At 50.0% G+C, this 21,038-nt stretch overlaps 1 protein-coding gene across 1 annotated transcript in view; it reads right to left on the reverse strand.

The window, feature by feature from the left end:
* LOC137428036 (receptor-type tyrosine-protein phosphatase H) overlaps positions 1–21,038 on the reverse strand; it is a 329,265-nt gene that overhangs the window by 48,276 nt on the left and 259,951 nt on the right. The window contains exons 18-23 of the mRNA XM_078777499.1: positions 18,232–18,498; positions 15,828–16,085; positions 14,341–14,443; positions 10,501–10,548; positions 10,132–10,213; positions 9,881–9,971 (exon numbers count right to left, since the gene is read on the reverse strand). Of these exons, the coding sequence (XP_078633625.1) occupies positions 9,881–9,971; positions 10,132–10,213; positions 10,501–10,548; positions 14,341–14,443; positions 15,828–16,085; positions 18,232–18,498 (849 nt within the window). The remainder of the gene's footprint in view (positions 1–9,880; positions 9,972–10,131; positions 10,214–10,500; positions 10,549–14,340; positions 14,444–15,827; positions 16,086–18,231; positions 18,499–21,038) is intronic.

Genomic DNA, 21,038 nt, shown 5'->3' on the forward strand with positions numbered 1-21,038 from the left:
ATTGACCCGTCTATTAGCCTAGGTTGGAAGTCTGTCTCGGAGAGGGATAACTCTGATTTCAGACCTAGTTAGGTGGTACTTGTTAACTTGTTAGCCTAGGTTGGCTATCTGTCTAGGAGAGGGACAACTCTGATTTCAGACCTCGTTAGGTAGTACTTGTTAACTTGTTAGCCTAGGTTGGCAATCTGTCTAGGAGAGGGATAACTCTGATTTCAGACCTAGTTAGGTTGTACTTGTTAACTTGTTAGCCTAGGTTGGCTATCTGTCTGGGAGAGGGACAACTCTGATTTCAGACCTAGTTAGGTAGTACTTGTTAACTTGTTAGCCTCGGTTGGCTCTTATGAGGCCAGAGCTAAGGCCTGCCTTTTTTACGATGAAAAAAAGGTAAAAAGTCAAACATTTGAACAGCCTCGGACGTGCACCTTGACCCCATGGCCAAGGCACAACGTCAACAAGGCTGTCCCAATAACATTACACATGCACCTCAACCCCAAGGCTGAAGCACATGGTCATTCAAACACATGCATCATGCCCCCGAAGGGCCACAATGCATGGTCATACCATTGGACCACACCTCTCAATAGGAGTAAGACCCCTTGATCCACTGACAAGGCATTACTCCTGTCAGGTAACCAACGTCGGTTGGCGATCTGTGTTGGGGAGGGACAACTATTCTGATCTTAAACGTGGTTATGTTGACCTCGTTAGTCTTGATCGGCAATCTACCATGAATGGAGAAAGAAACTCGATTTGTTGTCTTGAAGCAGACTAATAAGGCCCTCCCAGCCTTGTTTGTAATGTGAAGAGACAAACTTTCCATATTGTCTTATTTCAGTGCAAGGAATTGGTTGTTGCGTTTGAGGATCTTTAGTTTGTCATCATAGTCATGAACATTCAGCCCTATGTTTCGACAAGCTGAGCCTGTCCACTCTGATGTGTACAGGTTACAAACATGCTGGAGGTCTTGGACACCGGATAGGACAGCATCCCGAACTCGATGGTAATTAATGCATTGAGAGGCCGATCTATGAGCGAGTGTAAAATGTCGGCGTAGCTGCACTGACGTTGATATGCATGGATGGTGGCCCATGCATGTACTTCCGTTTGCTCTCCCGAGGCCATCATTGTGCCTCCGCTATATGACTGGGTCTTCATTTGTGCTCTTGATATTCTTCATCGTGGCCTTGTGCATGACGTGTAGATTGCGGCCTTGTGCATGACGTGTAGATTGCAGCCCTGTGCATGACGTGTAGATTCGGCCTTGTACATGACGTGTAGATTGTGGCCTTGTACATGACGTGTAGATTGCGGCCTTGTGCATGACGTGTAGATTGCGGCCTTGTGCATGATGTGTAGATTGCGGCCTTGTGCATGACGTGTAGATTGTGGCCTTGTGCATGATGTGTAGATTGCGGCCTTGTGCATGACATGTAGATTGCGGCCTTGTGCATGACGTGTAGATTGCGGCCTTGTGCATGACGTGTAGATTGCGGCCTTGTGCATGACGTGTAGAATGCGACCTTGTGCATGACCTGTAGATTGCGGCCTTGTACATGACGTGTAGATTGCGGCCTTGTGCATGACGTGTACATTGCGGCCTTGTACATGATGTGTAGATTGCGGCCTTGTGCATGACGTGTAGATTGCGGCCTTGTGCATGACGTGTAGATTGCGGCCTTGTGCATGACGTGTAGATTGCGGCCTTGTGCATGACGTGTAGATTGCGGCCTTGTGCATGACGTGTAGATTGCGGCCCTGTGCATGACGTGTAGATTGCGGCCTTGTGCATGACGTGTAGATTGCGGCCTTGTACATGACGTGTAGATTGCGGCCTTGTGCATGACGTGTAGATTGCGGCCTTGTGCATGACGTGTAGAATGCGACCTTGTGCATGACCGGTAGATTGCGGCCTTGTACATGACGTGTAGATTGCGGCCTTGTGCATGACGTGTAGATTGCGGCCTTGTACATGACGTGTAGATTGCGGCCTTGTGCATGACGTGTAGGTTGCGGCGTTGTGCATGACTTGTAGATTGCGGCCTTGTGCATGACGTGTAGATTGCGGCCTTGTGCATGACGTGTAGATTGCTAAACGAATGTTCATGCTTCCTCTATATTAAAGCGTGGCGTTACGCGCGCTGCTTGTGAGCAAGGAGGAAGCGGACAAGCGGTAACATATAAACGTCTTTATTGTAAGACTACACTGTAACACTGAACTCCTCCGGGCTGGTCGCCCGGTGTATATCATGAGGCCACGCCTACCCCTCGGGCGTGGCCACCGCCCACTTGGTGCGTGGAATGATGTCACCACGCCAGTGGGCTTTTGTGTCCGCCACACGCGCCCCCCCAAAATTCCCGCGCACCTGGAGGGCCAGTTTGTGGGGCAGTCGAATGACCCGGCCGAAGCGCCCCCTGGCGATCGGCGGCGTCCGGGGTGCAGGGATACCAGGTGGGATGCCCCTGGCTGCCCCTGGGATGGGTGCAGGACCGGGGGGCGCCGTGGCGGTGGGGCTGGGCGGTGCCGGGGGTCTGCCCGCAGGAGGGCGGCCCCGACGTGGGGGTCGGGCCACCGGCGGTGGATGGTCCACATCGAGGTGGGCCGGCTTGAGGCGGTCTACCGAAACGCGGTCAGGAGTACCGCCGATGTCCAGGGTGAAGTGCTTCGCCCCGGTCTCCAGCACGCGGAAAGGCCCGTCGTACGGGGGCCGCAGTGGTGTCCGATGGGCATCGTGGCGGACGAAGACGTACTCCGCCGTGCGAAGCTCCGGGGCGACGTGCGTCGGTGGGTGCCCGTGGCATGCCGTTGGCACCGGGGCGAACCTCTGGGCGGTCTCTTGCAGAGCGGAGCGCTGCTGTGCCGCGGACCATGGTGCCGTGGAGTCGGGGAGGAACTCGCCCGGCACCCGCAGCGGTTGCCCGAAGACCAACTCCGCCGCGGATGCGCGCAGGTCCTCCTTGGGCGCCGTCCGGAGGCCCAGCAGGACCCAGGGGAGCCTGTCGACCCAGCCGCCGTCGCGGAGGGTGGCCCGGAGCGCGGCCTTCAATGAGCGGTGAAATCGCTCACACAGGCCGTTAGCCTGGGGGTGGTAGGCCGTGGTTCGGTGCAGCCGGACCCCGAGCCCCTGCGCAACCGCCCCCCAGAGCTCCGAGGTGAACTGGGGGCCGCGGTCGGATGAGATGTCTGAGGGGGCGCCGAACCGGGCGACCCAGGTGGCGATGAAAGCCTGCGTGACATCGGCCGCCGTTGTCGACGCCAAGGGCACGGCCTCCGGCCACCGGGTGGTGCGGTCCACCATGGTGAGGACGTGGGTGAAACCCCGCGAGGGGGGCAGAGGTCCCACCAGGTCCACGTGGACGTGGTCAAACCGGCGTTCCGGCACCGTGAACGGGGCCAACGGGGCCTGGGTGTGCCGGTGCACCTTGGCGCGCTGGCACGCGAGGCATGTCCTGGCCCAGCCGCGGACGGCCTTCCGGAGGCCATGCCAGACGAACTTGTCGGCGATCAGCCTTTGGGAGGCCCTCGCGCCCGGGTGGGACAGGCCGTGGATGGCGTCAAACACCTGGCGCTGCCAGCCCGCGGGCACAATGGGGCGAGGACGCCCGAGGGAGACGTCGCACAAGAGGGCCGCGCCCGCGCCGTCGAACGGCACCTCGGTGATGCGGAGGCCCGTGACGGCGGTCCGCAAGGCCTGGACGTCGGGGTCAGCGGCCTGGTCCGCTGCCATCCGGGCATAGTCGATGCCGAGGTGGACTGCGTGGGCGACGGTCCGGGAAAGGCAATCCGCAACCGGGTTGTCCTTCCCCGCGACGTGCTGGATGTCCGTCGTGTACTCGGACACGGCCGAGAGGTGACGCTGCTGCCGGGCCGACCACGGCTCGGTGACCTTGCCCATCGCGAAGATCAGCGGCTTGTGGTCGACGAAGGCAGTGAACGCCCGGCCCTCGAGCAGATGGCGGAAGTGCCTGACCGCCAAGTGAAGTCCGAGCAACTCGCGGTCGAAGGTACTGTAACGGCGTTCGGGCGGGCGAAGCTGCCGGCTAAAGAACGCCAGCGGTTGCCAAGCTCCACGCACCCATTGCTCGTGCACCGCGCCCACCGCGTAGTCCGAGGCATCGGTGGTGAGGGCGATCGGTGCATCGGGCGCCGGGTGCGCGAGCATGGTGGCGTTAGCCAAGGCGAGCTTCGCGCCCGTGAACGCCGTGTCCATCTGCTCGGTCCAGGTAACGTCGCCTTTGCCCGGCTTACCTCGGAGAGCTTTGTGCAGGGGGCGCAGGAGCTGGGCGATACGGGGCAGGAACCGATGGTAAAAGTTCACCATGCCCAGGAACTCCTGCAGCCCTCTGATCGTGCGGGGGCGCGGAAACCCCTTCACCGCCTCCACCTTGGCCGGCAGGGGGACGGCTCCGTGCCTGGTGACACGGTGCCCCAGAAAATCGATTGTGGCGGCGCCGAACCGGCACTTTGCGGGCTTCACAATCAGGCCATGCTGGCCCAGGCGTTCGAAGAGCGTGCGGAGGTGGCGTAGGTGCTCTTCGCGGGACGCGCTGGCGATGAGGATATCGTCCAGGTAGACGTAGACAAAATCCAAGTCGCGCAGGACGCTGTCCATCAGTCGCTGGAACGCCTGAGCCGCATTCTTCAGACCGAAGGGCATGCGCAGGAACTCGAAGAGTCCGAATGGCGTGATGACCGCCGTCTTCGGGACGTCCTCCGGCCTGACGGGGACCTGATGGTAGCCGCGTATGAGGTCCACCTTCGAGAAGAAGGACCTGCCCGCCAAACGGGCGGAAAAGTCCTGAATGTGGGGGACGGGGTAGCGGTCGGGAGTCGTGGCGTCATTGAGACGGCGATAGTCCCCGCACGGTCGCCATCCCCCGCCGGGCTTCGGCACGATGTGCAGCGGCGACGCCCAAGCGCTCTCTGAGCGCCGAACGATGCCGAGTCGCTCCAGGGTAGCGAACTCCGCTTTTGCCACCGCCAGCTTCGTCGGCTCGAGGCGGCGTGCCCGGGCGTAGACCGGTGGCCCGACGGTGGGGATGTGATGGGCCACCCCGTGCTTGACGGCTCCCGCCGAGAAGGTGGGCCGCGTGAGGGCCGGGAAGCCGGCGAGGAGGCGGGTGAATGTGTCCGCTGCCGGAAGCGTACAGACCAACGTGGCCGGAACCGAATCGTTCGGCAAGCCGCTTGGCAAGCCGCTCGTTGAGCTGGGCAACGCACATGCGAGCGAGCTGAACGTCTCGGCCTGGACAAGCCGTCTGCGCTTGACGTCGACCAGGAGCCCATTAGCGCACAGGAAGTCCGCGCCAAGCAGTGCCATGGGCACGTCGGCGGTGACGAACGTCCATCGGAAAACCTGCCCTCCAAACCGCAGAGAGAGGCAGCGTTTTCCGTACGTACGGATGGGCGTCCCGTTCGCGGCAAGCAGCGCGGGGCCCCCACCCGCGGCGTGCTTGTCTGACGTGCCGGCGGGAATGACACTCACCTGTGCTCCCGTGTCGCACAGGTAACGGCGCCCGGAGAAGGTGTCCGTTATGAACAGCAGGCTGCTCGAACGGCCGGCGCTCATCGCCACAATTGAGCGCCGGCCTGGGCGTTTCCCGACCCGTTGAAGGAGCACGGCGGATGACACCGCCGAGCTTCGTGGCCGAACTTGGCGTGGAACCAGCACCAGGTGGTGGAGCTGGAGGAGCGCGGCTGGCTCCGCCAGGCCGGTGGAGTCGACGGGTTTCCCCGCGGTGGCGGTTTTCGCCGCGGCGGTGGGCGGGGCGTGGCGGCGTTCACGAGGTGCGTATCAGCATGCTGCTGAACCACAGCGTGCTGTAGAAGATGATGCTGTGGAACATCAGCGTGCTGTAGAAGATGATGCTGTGGAACATCAGCGTGCTGTAGAAGATGATGCTGTGGAACATCAGCGTGCTGTAGAAGATGATGCTGTGGAACATCAGCGTCGAAGGCCGTGACGGCCACGCCAACGCTCGCCCGCGTGTCCGAAGCGGCGAAGTACTTGTCCGCCTCGGCCGCCAATGCTCGGGGTTCCGTTAGCCCGGTCCCGGCCAACGCAAGGCGAACCTGCGCTGGAAGTTGGTGACGGAAAAGCGCCCGGAATAGCGAACCGGGGGCTTCGTCGCCCAACAGTGACAGCATATGGTCCATTCGGACCGACGGGCGCGTCTCACCGAGCTCGGGGAGATCCAGGAGGCGATCGGCCCGTGCGTCGTCCGTGAGGCCGAACGTGGCTAGGAGTAGCCGCTTGAGTGCCTCGTACTTGTGGCCGTCCGGTGGGTGGCGAAGGACGGACACAACTCGAGCGGCCGTGCCGGGCCCGAGGGAGGCGACGACATGGCAGTAGCGCAGGTCGTCGTTGGTGAGGCGCCGAAGCTGAAATTGGGCTTCGGCTTGAACGAACCAGACTTCGGCCTGGGCCTCCCAAAATTCGGGAAGTTTAATCGCCATTGCCTTGTCGTTGGCCATTGCAATGGCGTCGTGTTCGGAAGGATCGCTACGGCAGATCCAACGTCGAGGGTCACCAGTAAAGCGCGGCGTTACGCGCGCTGCTTGTGAGCAAGGAGGAAGCGGACAAGAGGTAACATATAAACGTCTTTATTGTAAGACTACACTGTAACACTGAACTCCTCCGGGCTGGTCACCCGGTGTATATCATGAGGCCACGCCTACCCCTCGGGCGTGGCCACCGCCCACTTGGTGCGTGGAATGATGTCACCACGCCAGTGGGCTTTTGTGTCCGCCACAATATCTCATCTGCTTATTCGGACTATTCAATCCAATGAAACCCATTCTCAACCTGCATTCCGAGTCTCGCCACCCGGGGTACCTAAGTACAAGCCGCTATGTATTTGCTTTGCCAATATCAAGGGTATTTATGGCAATTTGTCTGCGATACAATCTTGAAATTGAATTCTCCAGATCTGCTTGCTCATTGTAAACGTGTCTCCACATTGAGGTGTTATCTCCATCTTTTGTCGAGCTACATCCTCAATGTACTTGATGTTCCATCTTCTCATGGTTGATGTATTTATGTAAAGGCCTCTTTGACACTTGGCCGTGAGGTCTCCCTTGAGGATACAACAAAAGAGTTTATGTACTTTCACCTCACACTTTTGCATTCCATTGTTTTTTATCTATATTTTTGCATTGATCTGCATCATCGACCAATTGTGCTGTTTTTGATGCTATCACCGGCACTATTGATAGGATGCATTGTCGACATACAACTGCTGATATTTATGGTCGTTGGAAACTTTAATGTTCATCACAAAGAATGGTAACTTCACTCTCACAGGACAAGGCCTCCTGGTGTCAGTGCATTGAACTTTGCCATGGTGCATCACCTTACTCACAACATATCAGATCCTACTGAATTCCCTCTCCTCTTCCCAAGCATCCCGGTCCCTATTGTCTCCCCAACATTCCAGCCCCTCTCTTCTCCCTCTGCTTCCCAGCTCCTCTCTTCTCCCTCTGCTTCCCAGCCCCTCTCTTCTCCCTCTGCTTCCCAGCCCCTCTCTTCTCCCTCTGCTTCCCAGCCCCTCTCTTCTCCCTCTGCTTCCCAACCCCTGTCTTCTCCCTCTGGTTCCCAGCCCCTCTCTTCTCCCTCTGCTTCCCAGCCCCTGTCTTCTCCCTCTGCTTCCCAGCCCCTCTCTTCTCCCTCTGCTTCCCAGCCCCTCTCTTCTCCCTCTGCTTCCCAGCCCCTCTCTTCTCCCTCTGCTTCCCAGCCCATCTCTTCTCCCTCTGCTTCCCAGCCCTTCTCTTCTCTCTCTGCTTCCTAGCCCCTCTCTTCTCCCTCTGCTTCCTAGCCCCTCTCTTCTACCTCTGCTTCCCAGATCCTCTCTTCTCTCTCTGCTTCCCAGCTCCTCTCTTCTCCCTCTGTGTCCTGGCCCTTCTCCTCTTCCATTGCATTCTGTTCCTTTCCACTCCCCCCCCCCCCCCTTCTCCTGCATCCCGCCCTCTTTCCCCTCCCCCTGTGTCTCACCTTCCCTTCTGGTTCCCCAGCGTTCTACCCCCCCTTCTGGCTCCCCAGCATCCCGCCCCCCCTTCTGCTTCCGCAGTATCTTGCCCCTCTTCTGCTTCTGCAGTATCTTGCCCCCTTTTGCTTCCTCCGCGTGTCGCCCCTCACATCTTCACCTTCGTACTGCCCCTCACCCCGCCACCTTCCACCACTGATAAAGAGGACATCATCTGCTTCACATAATCCTTCCTTCAAAAGGATGTCCCTCCTAACTCATTTGTGTCTCTGCCTGGCTGTTGTCTCTTCCGCTTTGACAGGCCTAAAACCTGTTCTGGTGGTGGAGTTGCAGTTTATGTCAAGAACTGCATTTCCCACTGTCAGTGTTGTACGCTCTCACTCATAACCCCCAGGACTACCTTTGGCCGTGACTTTCTCTCCGTTACCACCCGTTGTTCGTCTGTATGTTGTACCATCCTCCCAACAGAGACGACTCCATCGACATCTCTCTCTCTCTCTCTCTCGCTCTCTCTCAGACAACATGGAACATCTTCATAACTATTCATCCCAACTTTCTCTTCCTCACATGCGGTGATTTCAATTGTGACCATGCTGATTGGCTACGTGTTAGTACCCCTTCAACCAGCCATTGCATTGCAGCAAAGTACTTTTGTGACTCCATGGACTTCACAATTCAGTGAAATTCCGACACAGATTTCTCCCAACGGTACGTCCTCTCTTCTGGACTTGGGAAGAAAAATGACTAATTTTCCTACCAATGTCTCCTGTTCCTCTTCTGCTTCAATAGGTTAATCTGATCATGTGCTTGTGAGAGTCAACATCTCTGGCTATTGTCAGAAAGTTGCTTCAGCACATAGAGTCTGGAAGTTCACGCAAGCCGCCCTCCCATATCAACACGGATCCTTCAATTCCACCTCTCCTGATGTGAATACTGCCTGTAAACCCTTCCACACAAGCTATATTTCCCTTATGTATGGAACTATACCTGGTATCATAACCTATGCTCCTGCCCCTGGTACGCAGAATTACGTGGTGAGGTAGTTGCCTTTAAAGAAATTGCCTTCTCTTTCTGGAAGGCAAACCCAACCTATGGCAACCTCAAGCCATTTCAACAAGCCCACAACAAGTGTGTGTCCACTCTCAGGAGAACCAGAAAACAACATCCGTCCAACGTCAAAAATGAACTTTCAAACTTGTCTCCGTCCTCTAAAGCCTGGTGGCACCTTGTCAAGTCCGTCTCCTGTGTTTTCTCCACTTCCATCCTTTGCCTCTCTTCAAATGGCACCAAAGGCAACTCCGCTCGTGAGAAGGTCGAATGCCTCCATCCGGTGTTTTTGCTTCAGAATCTTGTGTCCGCAACCCACCACTCCCTACACCTACCCTACCCTCTCATACTCAACTGCTCCTGGAAACAATGTCTTTCCCACTTGAGAGGGTGGAGAGGTTTCTGGCAAAGCTTGACTCCGATTCTGCGACAGGCTCAGACGGCATCATCAAGAGCGTCCTCAAAACTTGCTCCGCTGCTCTTGCTCATCCTTCTTATGCTCTGTTCACCCAATCATTACCTCTGCTACAAAAGGTGGACGGAGGTTATGTTTTAATCCTTGTTTGTCTTTGGAACTCTTTACCTGCATTCTGCTTTTTACTCAATCTTAACCTACCTCCGTTCAAGAGGTATGTAAATAGATTTCTTTCCTTTTAATAACAATAATGATGAATAGTATATATTCAGTGCCTTTTGCCATATGATATCTATACTTTCCTCGGTGTATCCCCCATCTTTGTAGGGCCTTGTGTAGGACTTTGTGGCAGATGGAATTCCACAATTGTTTTTTTTAGAAAACCAAAAGGCTTCCCTACATGTCACAAGTTCCCAGGTGGATTGTGAAACAACTCACAAGGAATGATGTCCTTGTATCTGTTCTTTGAGACGTTGTTGGGAAGTTGTCCCGCAGTGCGTGGCTCAGACCTCCCCACGTTCTTGAGCATCTGTCACAGGAACGGAAAATGTGAGTTATGCGACGAGGATGAAATGAAAACCACCCAGTTTGAGGTTACTGTGCGACAAGATCAGAGTGTGCAGATGTTGATAAAAACACAACAACAGTAAAGTCTGTGACAACATTTGGCAAGATGACAGCAAAACCACCTCGTATTGCTCCGCAAAACCGTAACCACCGTCGGCCTCAAGTTCCCGGTAATGGTGTTCAAATCTGGAGCAATGGATCTTCCTGAAAACAGAACAAAAAGCCATTTTGTGGATAACAAAGAGCGACCAGAGAAATGTGAACAGAAAAAAAAAAATCAAACATTCAAACTTTATTTATTATTGTATAAACAGTTTTGATAATTATACGATTAAAATGATGTAGCTGTGACAAATAGCTACAAAATCAGGACAATAATGGTGAACATTGTGTTTGGACAAGATTTAAAAAGTCCGTTAAAATGTGACAATTTTTCACATCGATACACCTGTCTAAGGCGATGTTTGGTGTGAATAAGGAATGAGACGTACGTCACCATTTTCATTGATAGGGGTTTCAGGGGCATCGTCCTGTCCTCCCTGCAAAAAACATCAGCAGCGTTATTGAATTAGAACAATAGAAAAAAACACTATCAACAGAAATAGCACAACGTTCAACAACATCTCTCTTACGTGGAACAGATTGATTATAAATAAATAATCACTCACTTTGTTGAATGGAACAATTTTGTGATTATCAGGCAAGAGATCCAGGTAAAATCAAAGGATATCTCACTATCTCAGCCATAGGAAATGTGGGACAAAAAACAGCACAATTATTATCAACAATATTGGAATCACCACTGGGAGAGGTGAGGAACCACAAGGTGAGGAAACACGAGGTGAGGAACGTGTATGATAAAGATAGCTCACCATTATCAACAATATTGGAAACACCGCTATGAGAGGTGAGGAACCACAAGGGGAGGAAACACGAGGTGCAGGAACACGGGGTGAGGAAAGATGAGGTGAGGAAAACACAAGGTGAGGAAAGCGTGTGATAAAGACGCCACACCGTTATCACCAATATTGTAATCACCATTATGCGAGGTGAGGAAAACACGAGGTGAGGAAACATAAGGTGAGGTAACATAGGGTGAGGAGGAAACACAGGTGAGGTGCGATTTTCACCTCCATGCACCTTGTATTTATAGTTATTTTTTAGAAAAACGCTTCTGTACACCACCCTTGAGGCTCGATTTGCAAACACCGTCTACAGTTCCAAATTGAAGAGATGAAATTACTCTTCTTTGGGGTCTTCGGAGTTCTCGGGGTCTTATTGGTCCACGGGGTGTTTTTGGTCCTCTGCATCATTTGGGTCTTTTGCGTCCTCGGGATCTTTTGGGTCCTCGGGGTCTTCTGGGTCATTTGTGTATTTTGGGTCTTCTGGTTACTCGGGGTATTTGGGTCATTTGAATCCTTGGGTATTTTCGGTCTTCTAGGTCTTTGGGATATTTAAGAGTCTTTGGGGTTTTTGGGTTCTTTCGGTCTTTTGTATTGTTTGTGTCTTCAGAGTATTGTGTGTATTTGAGGGTCTCTGGTGTCTTTTGGGTCTTTAATGGTCTTTGGGGTATTTTGGGTCTTTTGGTTCTTCTGGGTCTTCTGGGTCTTATCGGTTTTCGGGTGTTTTTTGATATTTGGGGTGTTTTGGGTCTTTTGGGTCTCTGGGGTCTTTTGGGTCTCCGGGGTCTTTGGGATATTTTGGGTATTCGGCGCCTCTAAGGTTCTTCTGGGTCTTTTCAGTCTTTGGGGTCTTTTCAGTCTTCGGGGTCTTTTCAGTCTTTTGGGTCTTCAGTGTCTTTAATGATTTTTGGGGTATTTTGGGTCATCTGGGTCTTTAAGGGTCTTTTTGGTAATTTGGGTATTCGGGTGCTTTAAGGGGCTATGGAGTGTTTTTTGGGGGTATTTTGGGTATTCGGGGTCTTCAGAGTCCTTGTGGTCTTCTGGGTCCTTGGGGTATTTTAGGTCGGAGTCTTTTAACTGGTGGACACACAGTCGTGTTTAAAGATTGGCCATTAAAACCCCACTCAAATCTCTCCTAAAGTGCTCCTTTACTGTTGTCGTTGTTTCATATGCAGCCTGTGGCTGCTGGTTGCATCATTTGCCTGGAGCGCATTTGTGCCACTGATGCAGTGCCCCAATTAACAGTGAGCCGGTACTCAATTTGCCGACCTCGGGAAGATGACAGGCTGAGGAACCCCCCCCCCCCCCTCCCCGTGTTAGTTCAATGATCGACCGGGATTCGAACTCAGGATCCTAGGATCCCAAGCTGCACCCTCACTGCTAAGGGAGAAGGCCATCACACAAATACACAAACACACAAAAACACAAATACACAAAAACACACGGTGTTTTATATGGTCGATATATCAACGGGAAGCGCAACCCCCCCCCCCCCCCCCTCCCCCTGTTTTAGGGACCGTTTCTCTGTTTTCAGCTTTAACATGGGGACTGAAAATACGTTTCTCGGCTTCTACTGGACGAAATCGGCTGCAAATTTCAGAAGTAAATACTTTGTACGTTGAGGTAATATGTTCCAAATTTCAGCAACGTCTGTTTCCACATTCTTGAGTTATAGTTAGAAAATCCTCAAAATCACGTTGGCGTCTGTCCGTCCGTCCGCCAAAAATGTGTTGGCGCTCATATCTCGAGGGCTATACATTGAAACTATCTGAAACATGGAGTATACATCGGCGAATGAAGGAGGACCCTGAGTAAACGGTGGTCAGACGGAGGACCCCGAGTAAACGGTGGTCAAATGCAGGACCCCGAGTAAACGGTGGTCAGACAGAGGACCCTGAATAAACGGTGGTCAGACGGAAGACCCTGAGTAAAAGGTGGTCAGATGCAGGACCCTGAGTAAACGGTGGTCAGACGCAGGACCCTGAGTAAGCATGACCCTGAGTAAACGGTGGTCAGACGAAGGACCCTGAATAAATGGTGGTCAGACGCAGGACCCTGCGTAAATGGTGGTCAGACGGAGGACCCTGAGTAAACGGTGGTCAGCTGCCGGACCTTGAGTAAACGGTGGTCAGGCGCAGAACCCTGAGTAAACAGTGGTCAGACGCAGGACCCTGAGTAAATGGTGGTCAGACGAAGGACCCTGAGTAAACGGTGGTCAGACGCAGGACCCTGAGTAAACGGTGGTCAGATGCAGGACCCTGAGTAAACGGTGGTCAGATGCAGGACCCTGAGTAAACGGTGGCCAGATGCAGGACCCTGAGGAAACGGTGGTCAGACACAGGACCCTGAGTAAATGGTGGTCAGATGCAGGACCTTGAGTAAACGGTGGTCAGACGCAGGACCCTGAGTAAACGGTGGTGAGACGCAGGACCCTGAGCAAACGTTGGTCAGACCGAGGACCCTGTGTAAACGGTGGTCAGACGCAGGACCCTGAGTAAACGGTGGTCAGACGCAGGACCCTGAGTAAACGGTGGTCAGACGGAGGACCCTGAGTAAACGGTTGTCAGGCACAGGACCTTGAGTAAACGGTGGTCAGGCGCAGGACCCTGAGTAAATGGTGGTCAGATGGAGGACCCTGAGTAAACGGTGGTCAGACGCAGGACCCTGAGTAAATGGTGGTCAGACACAGGACCTTGAGACCACATGGTAGACCAAATGGCGCTCGCGGTTGCCTAGAAACCTGCCATGGTACGAAATTATTCATGTTCGGTGGCCTCATCTAAAGTAAGTTTGAGGGGAGCTGAAGATCCCCCTCGTAGTAGACTCGAAACCCATGTCCGAACAATATAAATAATAAGACCCAAACATGTCTCTCACCTGTAATCGGAGGGTACAACCAATCAGCTCCCACCTCATCAAATTTTACCCCAGGTGCCCCTCGACTAATCAATTATGCTCAGGTGGCTCTCACCTAATCAATTATGCTCAGGTGGCTCTCACCTCAATTATCCACAGGTGACTCTCACCTAATCAATTACCCCAGGTGGTCCTCACCTAATCAATTATCCCCAGGTGGCTCTCACCTCATTAATTATCCACAAGTGGCTTTCACCTCATCAATTATCTCAAGTGGGTGTGACACAGTAAAGGGCTTACGTTTTTTATTTTATGCATGATTGAGGGTCTCGGAAGACCTTGTGTAGCATTTCTTCGCTGCTTTACGCAGCTTTCATTGGCTAGAAGAGCATGGGGGTTAACTATAAAGACCCTAAGCATCCTCCTCTTGTTGACAAGAGACTTGTTAACTTTATCAACTCTACACTCTTTTGTCCAGCCTTCAAAGATGGTGGTGTCTGGGTCCACTTCTAAATGGTAAATGTTATTTGAAGGTCATATGAGAGTAGTGTAGTCATTTCGATTGTGACTCACTTGTTTGTTAAATGTCTGCGAAGGACGAGGAACAACACGACGAGTAAGGCTACCAGGATGAACGCTCCGAAAACTCCCCCGATGATGGCTTCGGGTCCAGGGTCTGTCAAGGTGTGCAAAAAGAACCACATATTAAAACGCAAAGGTTTCTCACAAACCCAGAACATTCATGAACATAATAAAAGAGAAGCAAAGAAGACAACAGACAAACAAAATGAAATGCACAAAACAACTTCCTGAACGCCGCTGAAGCAGCAAAAGAGGGATGAAAATCTCGAGAAATACAAGCAAAGAAATCATTGGAGATTTTGACGCAAATTTGGCCTCGTAGAGTCAGCTCTTTATGTAAGCGATTCTAACACTACTAACTGGGACTCGAGGTGTGGATGAAAGTACTGGGACGCGAGGTGTGGATGAAAGTACTGGGACGCGAGGTGTGGATGAAAGTACGGGGACCCGAGGTGTGGATGAAAGTACTGGGACCCAAGATGTGGATGAAAGTACTGGGACCCGAGGTGTGGATGAAAGTACTGGGACCCGAGGTGTGGATGAAAGTACTGGGACCCGAGGTGTGGATGAAAGTACTGGGACCTGACGTGTGGATGAAAGGAGGCCATTTTAGTTGTAAAAAAAACCCCGACATTGAACACGTCCTCAATTATTTCTCGGACATGCATTTACTGTTCTTGTTCAAACTCGGCACACATATAATGAATGATGGCTTACATATCCACATCATTTTATCCGAGTGCAGATTCAAGATGGCCGACTGTTGGCCATTTTGTTACTTAAACGTGTCCCAAACAATTTATCGGACATGCATGGTCCGATTTTGTTAACACTTGGTACAAGCACAGCATACACATGCACCTCATTTTATTTTGCGTTCTCATCAAAGATGGCCGACTGGTAGGCTGGCGGCCATTTTAGTTGTAAAAAACCCCCAGTATTGAACACGTCCTCGTCCATTTCTCAGACGTGCATGAACCGATCTTACTCAAACTTGACACACAGATATTGAATGATGGCTTACACATACACGTCCTTTTGTTTCGAGATCAGATCCAAGATGGCCGACTGGTGGCCTTTAACTCCACATGGCAAAACTACGAAAACCACGGGAGCTATGACATGTTATGTCTTTTCCTCCTTGTTACATTTGATTTTCTTAAAATCCATATCCTTTGCTTTATTGATATTTGTTTCATAAACAATTTTCTCATTATTATTAAGTCACAAAATGTGTATTGTCACATAATCATCCGTTACAGAGGCAAACATACACACTTCCAACCCCGGAATAGTTAACGCTTCAGTATTTAACTTCATTTTTGGTCCATGGCAGTCAAAAGGTAGCGGGAAAGGTTTAAGAACAGCTGTTATATAAAGAGAAAATGAGAATTCAACAGGACAGAACAGGGGACATTGTGGGATGAGGCCTGGCAGGGTTGCATTTGACATTAAAAAGACCGATAAAAGGTACACACCTGTGGTGGCCGTGTTGTAGGTGGGGGTGCTGCATAATTTCCTTGACTCCTGTAAGCAAGCTGAGAGGGAGATGTTGTACTGCGTCTTCGCACTAAGTTCCATCAACGTAATTGAAGTGTCGTTGGTTTCCAGTATTGTAGAGCGAGTACGCTCATAAGATATTTTGTAGAAAACAGCTTTCCCTGACTGTGAAGGTTTCCACTCCAAAGTGATCGATGTTTGGCTCTTCGTAATGTCCATGTTGGGAGTTGTGGGAACTGTAAAAGGCATTGCAGGAAGTGGAAAGTTAACAAACCAAGGTAAAAATAGAAACATTTAGTTGGTTAAACATTTTATAAGACGTTTGACATCAGTTTCAGTGTAACTTCCAATTTAGTTATGCCCCTCAACTTCATTTCTCCAAAACAGGCCTTGGCTGATCACATTTGCCTCGAATCAATGTGCAGCAGCACGACCATGGTCTGCACTTGAACAACACAGAATTACACAATTGTACAATGAAGAGTAAGTGTGTTTGAAGAACTGCACATGATCGTCCACAAAATCATCACTTTTACCAAAGTCTTCATGTGTACAAAGCAGCAATGTATCCATCGGGAAGAGACAACATTGTTTTGAGATAAAAGTACAGCAGGTACAATACATTCAATATGATCGCCATTTTGTCCACACACTTCCGAGGCAGAGGACCAATAGAATGATTCATTATTCCATGACAAAAGTGCTTGTCGATTCTACACTTTTGGCCTCAGATTCCTGAGCATTTGTGCTCTTTGCGTAAAGGTGGCTCTTCAAATTTTCCCGAAAAGACAATCACATGAATTTAATTGAGGCTGAAAAGAATCTGACCTTCCAAAGGTTGAGGAAGAAAGTCAAAGGTGTGTCACTGTGTGGGGAGTTCCTCCATGCCCCATGATATCTGCGTCTAACTGGTGTTGGCTTCGCGGTTAGGGTGCGGCTTCGGGTCCGACGATCCTGTTTTCGCTTCCCGGTCGATCGCTGAATTAACACCAGGGGGGTTGACTCAGCCTGTCATCCTTCTGAGGTCCGCAAATTGAGTACCAGTTCACTGGTAATTCATTGTGTGCCGCAAGAGGCGACCAACAGGGTTGGCGGCAGGAAGGGCATCCGGCTGTAAAACATTGCTTCAAAAAGGGGGCCACGGTGCCCAAAAAGGCCAACCCCCGCTCTGTGGGGGAAATAGCCTCTAAAGGTGGTTCTAACCCGCATTCCACAAACATGATCAAAAGTCGTTTTAAAGCACAGCAACATCTTGACCTGGTCGTCTTCGTCCTCATCACAGCTGCTTCTACAGTACTATAACGACTCCCACTGCATTTTCTACCCAAATATTTTACAAATCGGCTGGTGAGGCCAAAATGGACGTTGTTTCGAGCAGGAATTTGTCATTTGTTCAGGGTTCCAATGATAACTCGTCCCCTCTTCACAAAACACAACGAGGGATGCTCAATGTCCACCTGCTAATGCCAGCAGTTGGCACACACAAGCTCACTCACCTTGTCTCTCTGAAAAGACCGACTGGACAACCCTCCCATCTACTTTCTCAACAATCCTCTCCAAGAAGTTCTGTCACTCCATTTATTGGGTCTCAATATCTGCCATGATCTTTCCTGGGAAAACCACATTTCCAAGCTGGCCTCCAAAGCCAGTCGCCGACTGGGCGTCCTCCGTCGTGCGAAGTCCTTCCTTGGCACACCTGAGCTCCTCACCACATACAAGCCTTTCATCCGCAGCTCAATGGAATACTGCTCTCCCCTCTGGGCCGGTGCTCCTGCCTCACACCGAGCTCGGCTTCACGCTGTTGAAACCAAAGATTTCAGAATCATTGCAATCTACCATACTCAAGACTCTCTGCTCACCTTCACTCTTTCATTCCTCTTTTCTCCCACCTCTGGAACAAACTCCCTCACTCTGTTCAATCCCACTCCTCCCTCCAGGTCCTTAAAACAGCTGTTCACCACCATCTCTTATCTTCCCCCATCCAAAACCTTGATCTTTTCTACCCCCATTAATTCACCCCAAACCAACCTTTTAAAATTCAGTTTTCATTCCTGAAATTCCGAGGAGTGTCCATCTTGTTTATACCGTGTACGCGCCCCCCCCCCCCCGCCAACCTTCCACAGATCTCCCGATGTCCCTGTTCTTTACTGTTATTATGCTTCCCTCCCTTCCCGCTCCCTCTTTCCTCCCACTCCCTTTATTATATGTTATACGTGTTAGCTCTTATATGAGCCTTGACTAAGAACACAAAAACAGTAAAACACACGGACATCAAATGTCATAGATTATCAGTTCATACAGATAATTTTACTGTGATTAGTTATTTCTGGTCTGTTCTTAATTTCAGCTCCATAAATTCATTAAAAGTTTCAAAATACCTACTTGTAGTAGCAGGTATCTCTACAGCTTGGCTTTGTCTGCCATGGTAGAGTGATGACACATTCATGTTGTAGTCAGTTCCAGGGGAGAGGTTTGAAAAGGTGATGTATGTTTGCCCTGTGGTTTCATTTTCTACCATGTTGTTGTCAATGATCAACATCACAAGATATTCATAATCTGCTTGGTTTGTATCATTTGGTTTGGTCCAGGAGATGGAGAGAGATGTTGAGTTTTGTGTTAAAATTTGGGGATTTTGAGGAGGTGATGGATCTGAAAATGAAAAAGAAAGAAGCAAAAGAATGAGTTAACATCAACAAGTAGTTTTTGTTTTTGGTGTAATTGAGCAATACCTTCAACACCATCACAACAACAGGGAGAATTCCTTTGCAATCCAGGTGGATTACTAAGTTTCAGTTCAACAAGTTAAAGGATTAGGGGGGAAAGTCTGGAAAACTGACCCAGGTAATAATATGTGATGTTTTCTACGTCCAAAAACGCCAAAACTACGTGAAAAATTGGTGAAACGTCCCGAAACTCAAACTTATTCTGTACCTCATTATAAAACAACCAAGAACAAGGTTTAGTTAAATATGTTGAAGGGTGTATGTTGACGCCCAACAACAACAACAACAACAACAACAGCAACAACTCGGGTCTGGGGCGGAGGTGCCTTTTTTCCCCTCTGTCTGCCATTTTGTGTGCGAGCACGCAAACCACCGTTTTTCTCTGTTGCACACCGCTCCTTTCCTCCACACTGCTCCTGTTGTACACCTCCATCTTCCATCCCCGAAGGGCGCCCGGCAGTGACGCGCGCTGAAAGGGGGTACTCCCCCTTTCTCCCCGTTTGATTGTTTGTTTGTGTCAGGGCGATATCTCAGCCATCCTTTGAGCCAGGAAGCTGACATTTCAGCACAATGGTGAGTACTTGATTTGTCAAAAACGGTATTTTTTTTTTTGATGAATCAATTAATTGATTAATTACTTAATTATTATCGGTTTAATAATCACTTATTTATTTTCTTTCTCATCTGAGCAATATCTCAGGCACCTTTTGAGATAGGAAGCTGATATTTGGACACGACAATGACTGTGATGAGGCTGTAAATTGTATTATTGATTTATTGTTTAATTGATGAATCAATTAATTATTTAATTATTCGATTAATGACCGACTTAATTTTTTTCAAGTTGCAGATTCCGATGAAACAGTGGTGCTTTAGGAATTGTATTAGCTAATTGATTAATAATTTAATTATTTTACCGTTATTTTATATTTATTTCGTTATTGTACACCGCACCTTTCCTATGCCATCTCCAGGCATTGCAAATCGTCATTGCCGGGCACCAAAGGGGGCTCGGCAGTGACGCACGCTGAAAGAGAGTACTCAGTTTTCACTCTGGTTGTTTGTTTGTTATACACCGCTCCTTTCCTATGCCATCTCCAGGCATTGCAAATCGTCATTGCCGGGCACCGTAGGGGGCTCGGCAGTGACGCACGCTGAAAGAGAGCACTCAGTTTTCACTCTGGTTTCTTGTTTTCTTGTTTGTTTTCTTTCTTGTTTTCTTGGTTGTCCGGGCGATATCTCAGCCATCCTTTGAGCTAGGAAGCTGAAATTTCGGCACAATGGTGAGCAAGTCCTTTGTCAAAAACGGTATTTTTTTTTGATTAATCAATAAATTGAGGAGTTATTTATTTATTAGCGATTAATTAAGTAGTTATTTAATTAATTAAATTTCCTTTCTCTTCTGACCATTAACTTGGGCACCTTTTGAGTTGGGAAGCTGATATTTGGACATGCCAATGACCAGGTGATTTGGCTGCAAAGGCTATTTTTGATTTATTAATTAATCAATCAATTAATCGATGAATTATTTAATTATTCGATTAATGACTAAAAATTTTTTTTTTAAAGTTACAGATTCTGATGAAATGGTGGTGGTTTATGTGTTCTCTGACCGAATTGATTAATAATTTAATTTTTTTATGATTATTATTAATTTATTAATTTATTAATTATTTAATTATTTGATTAATGACAAAAAAACTTTTTTTTTTAAAGTTACAGATTCTGATGAAATGGTGGTGGTTTGTTTGTTCTCTGACCGAATTCGTTTATTCGTTTATTCATTCTTATTCGTTCGTTCGTTCTTCAACCACGTGTTTCTCCCCCATTTCCCCAGATAGTTTTCACTCATTAACCTTCAATGTTTACACTTTCCCCTCAAGTTATGTATTCCGTCATATTTTATAACACCTTTTTCTTCTTCTTCTTTAAAAGGCTGCTTTCGACTTGCTCACCAAATCAATTCATCCCAAAAAAAATATCCATCTCCTATAGTGCCTTTTTTCTACATTCCCTAAACTCTCCTGCACTCCATCCTCCATCCAGCGTCCTTAAACGTATTTTTAACTCGAAGGTCACAAGAAACTCATTTAGCAATAAATGTTCGTTTCCCATAAATCGTACACTTTCAAAAATCCAATCTCACCCCTCCCCTCCAAATCTTCCCCATAACCCCTCCCCTCCAAATCTTCCCCATCACCCCTCCCCTCCAAATCTTCCCCATCACCCATCCCTTTCAAATCTCCCCCCTTGCCCCCTCCCTCCTAAACTACCCCCTCACCCCTCCCCTCCAAGTCTCCCCCATATCCCATCCCTTTCAAATCCCTCCCCTTGTCCCTTCCCTCCCAAACTCCCCCCTCACCCCTCCCCTTCAAATCTCCCCACCCTCATTGCTTCTCAATTTCCCCCCTCTCACTCCCCCTCCTCAAAGCGTCCTCCCCGCTTCTTCCCCCTTCAAACTCTCAC

The sequence above is a fragment of the Myxine glutinosa genome, chromosome 5 (assembly GCF_964187855.1).
Source record: "Myxine glutinosa chromosome 5, kmMyxGlut1.1, whole genome shotgun sequence".
Taxonomy (NCBI): domain Eukaryota; kingdom Metazoa; phylum Chordata; class Myxini; order Myxiniformes; family Myxinidae; genus Myxine; species Myxine glutinosa.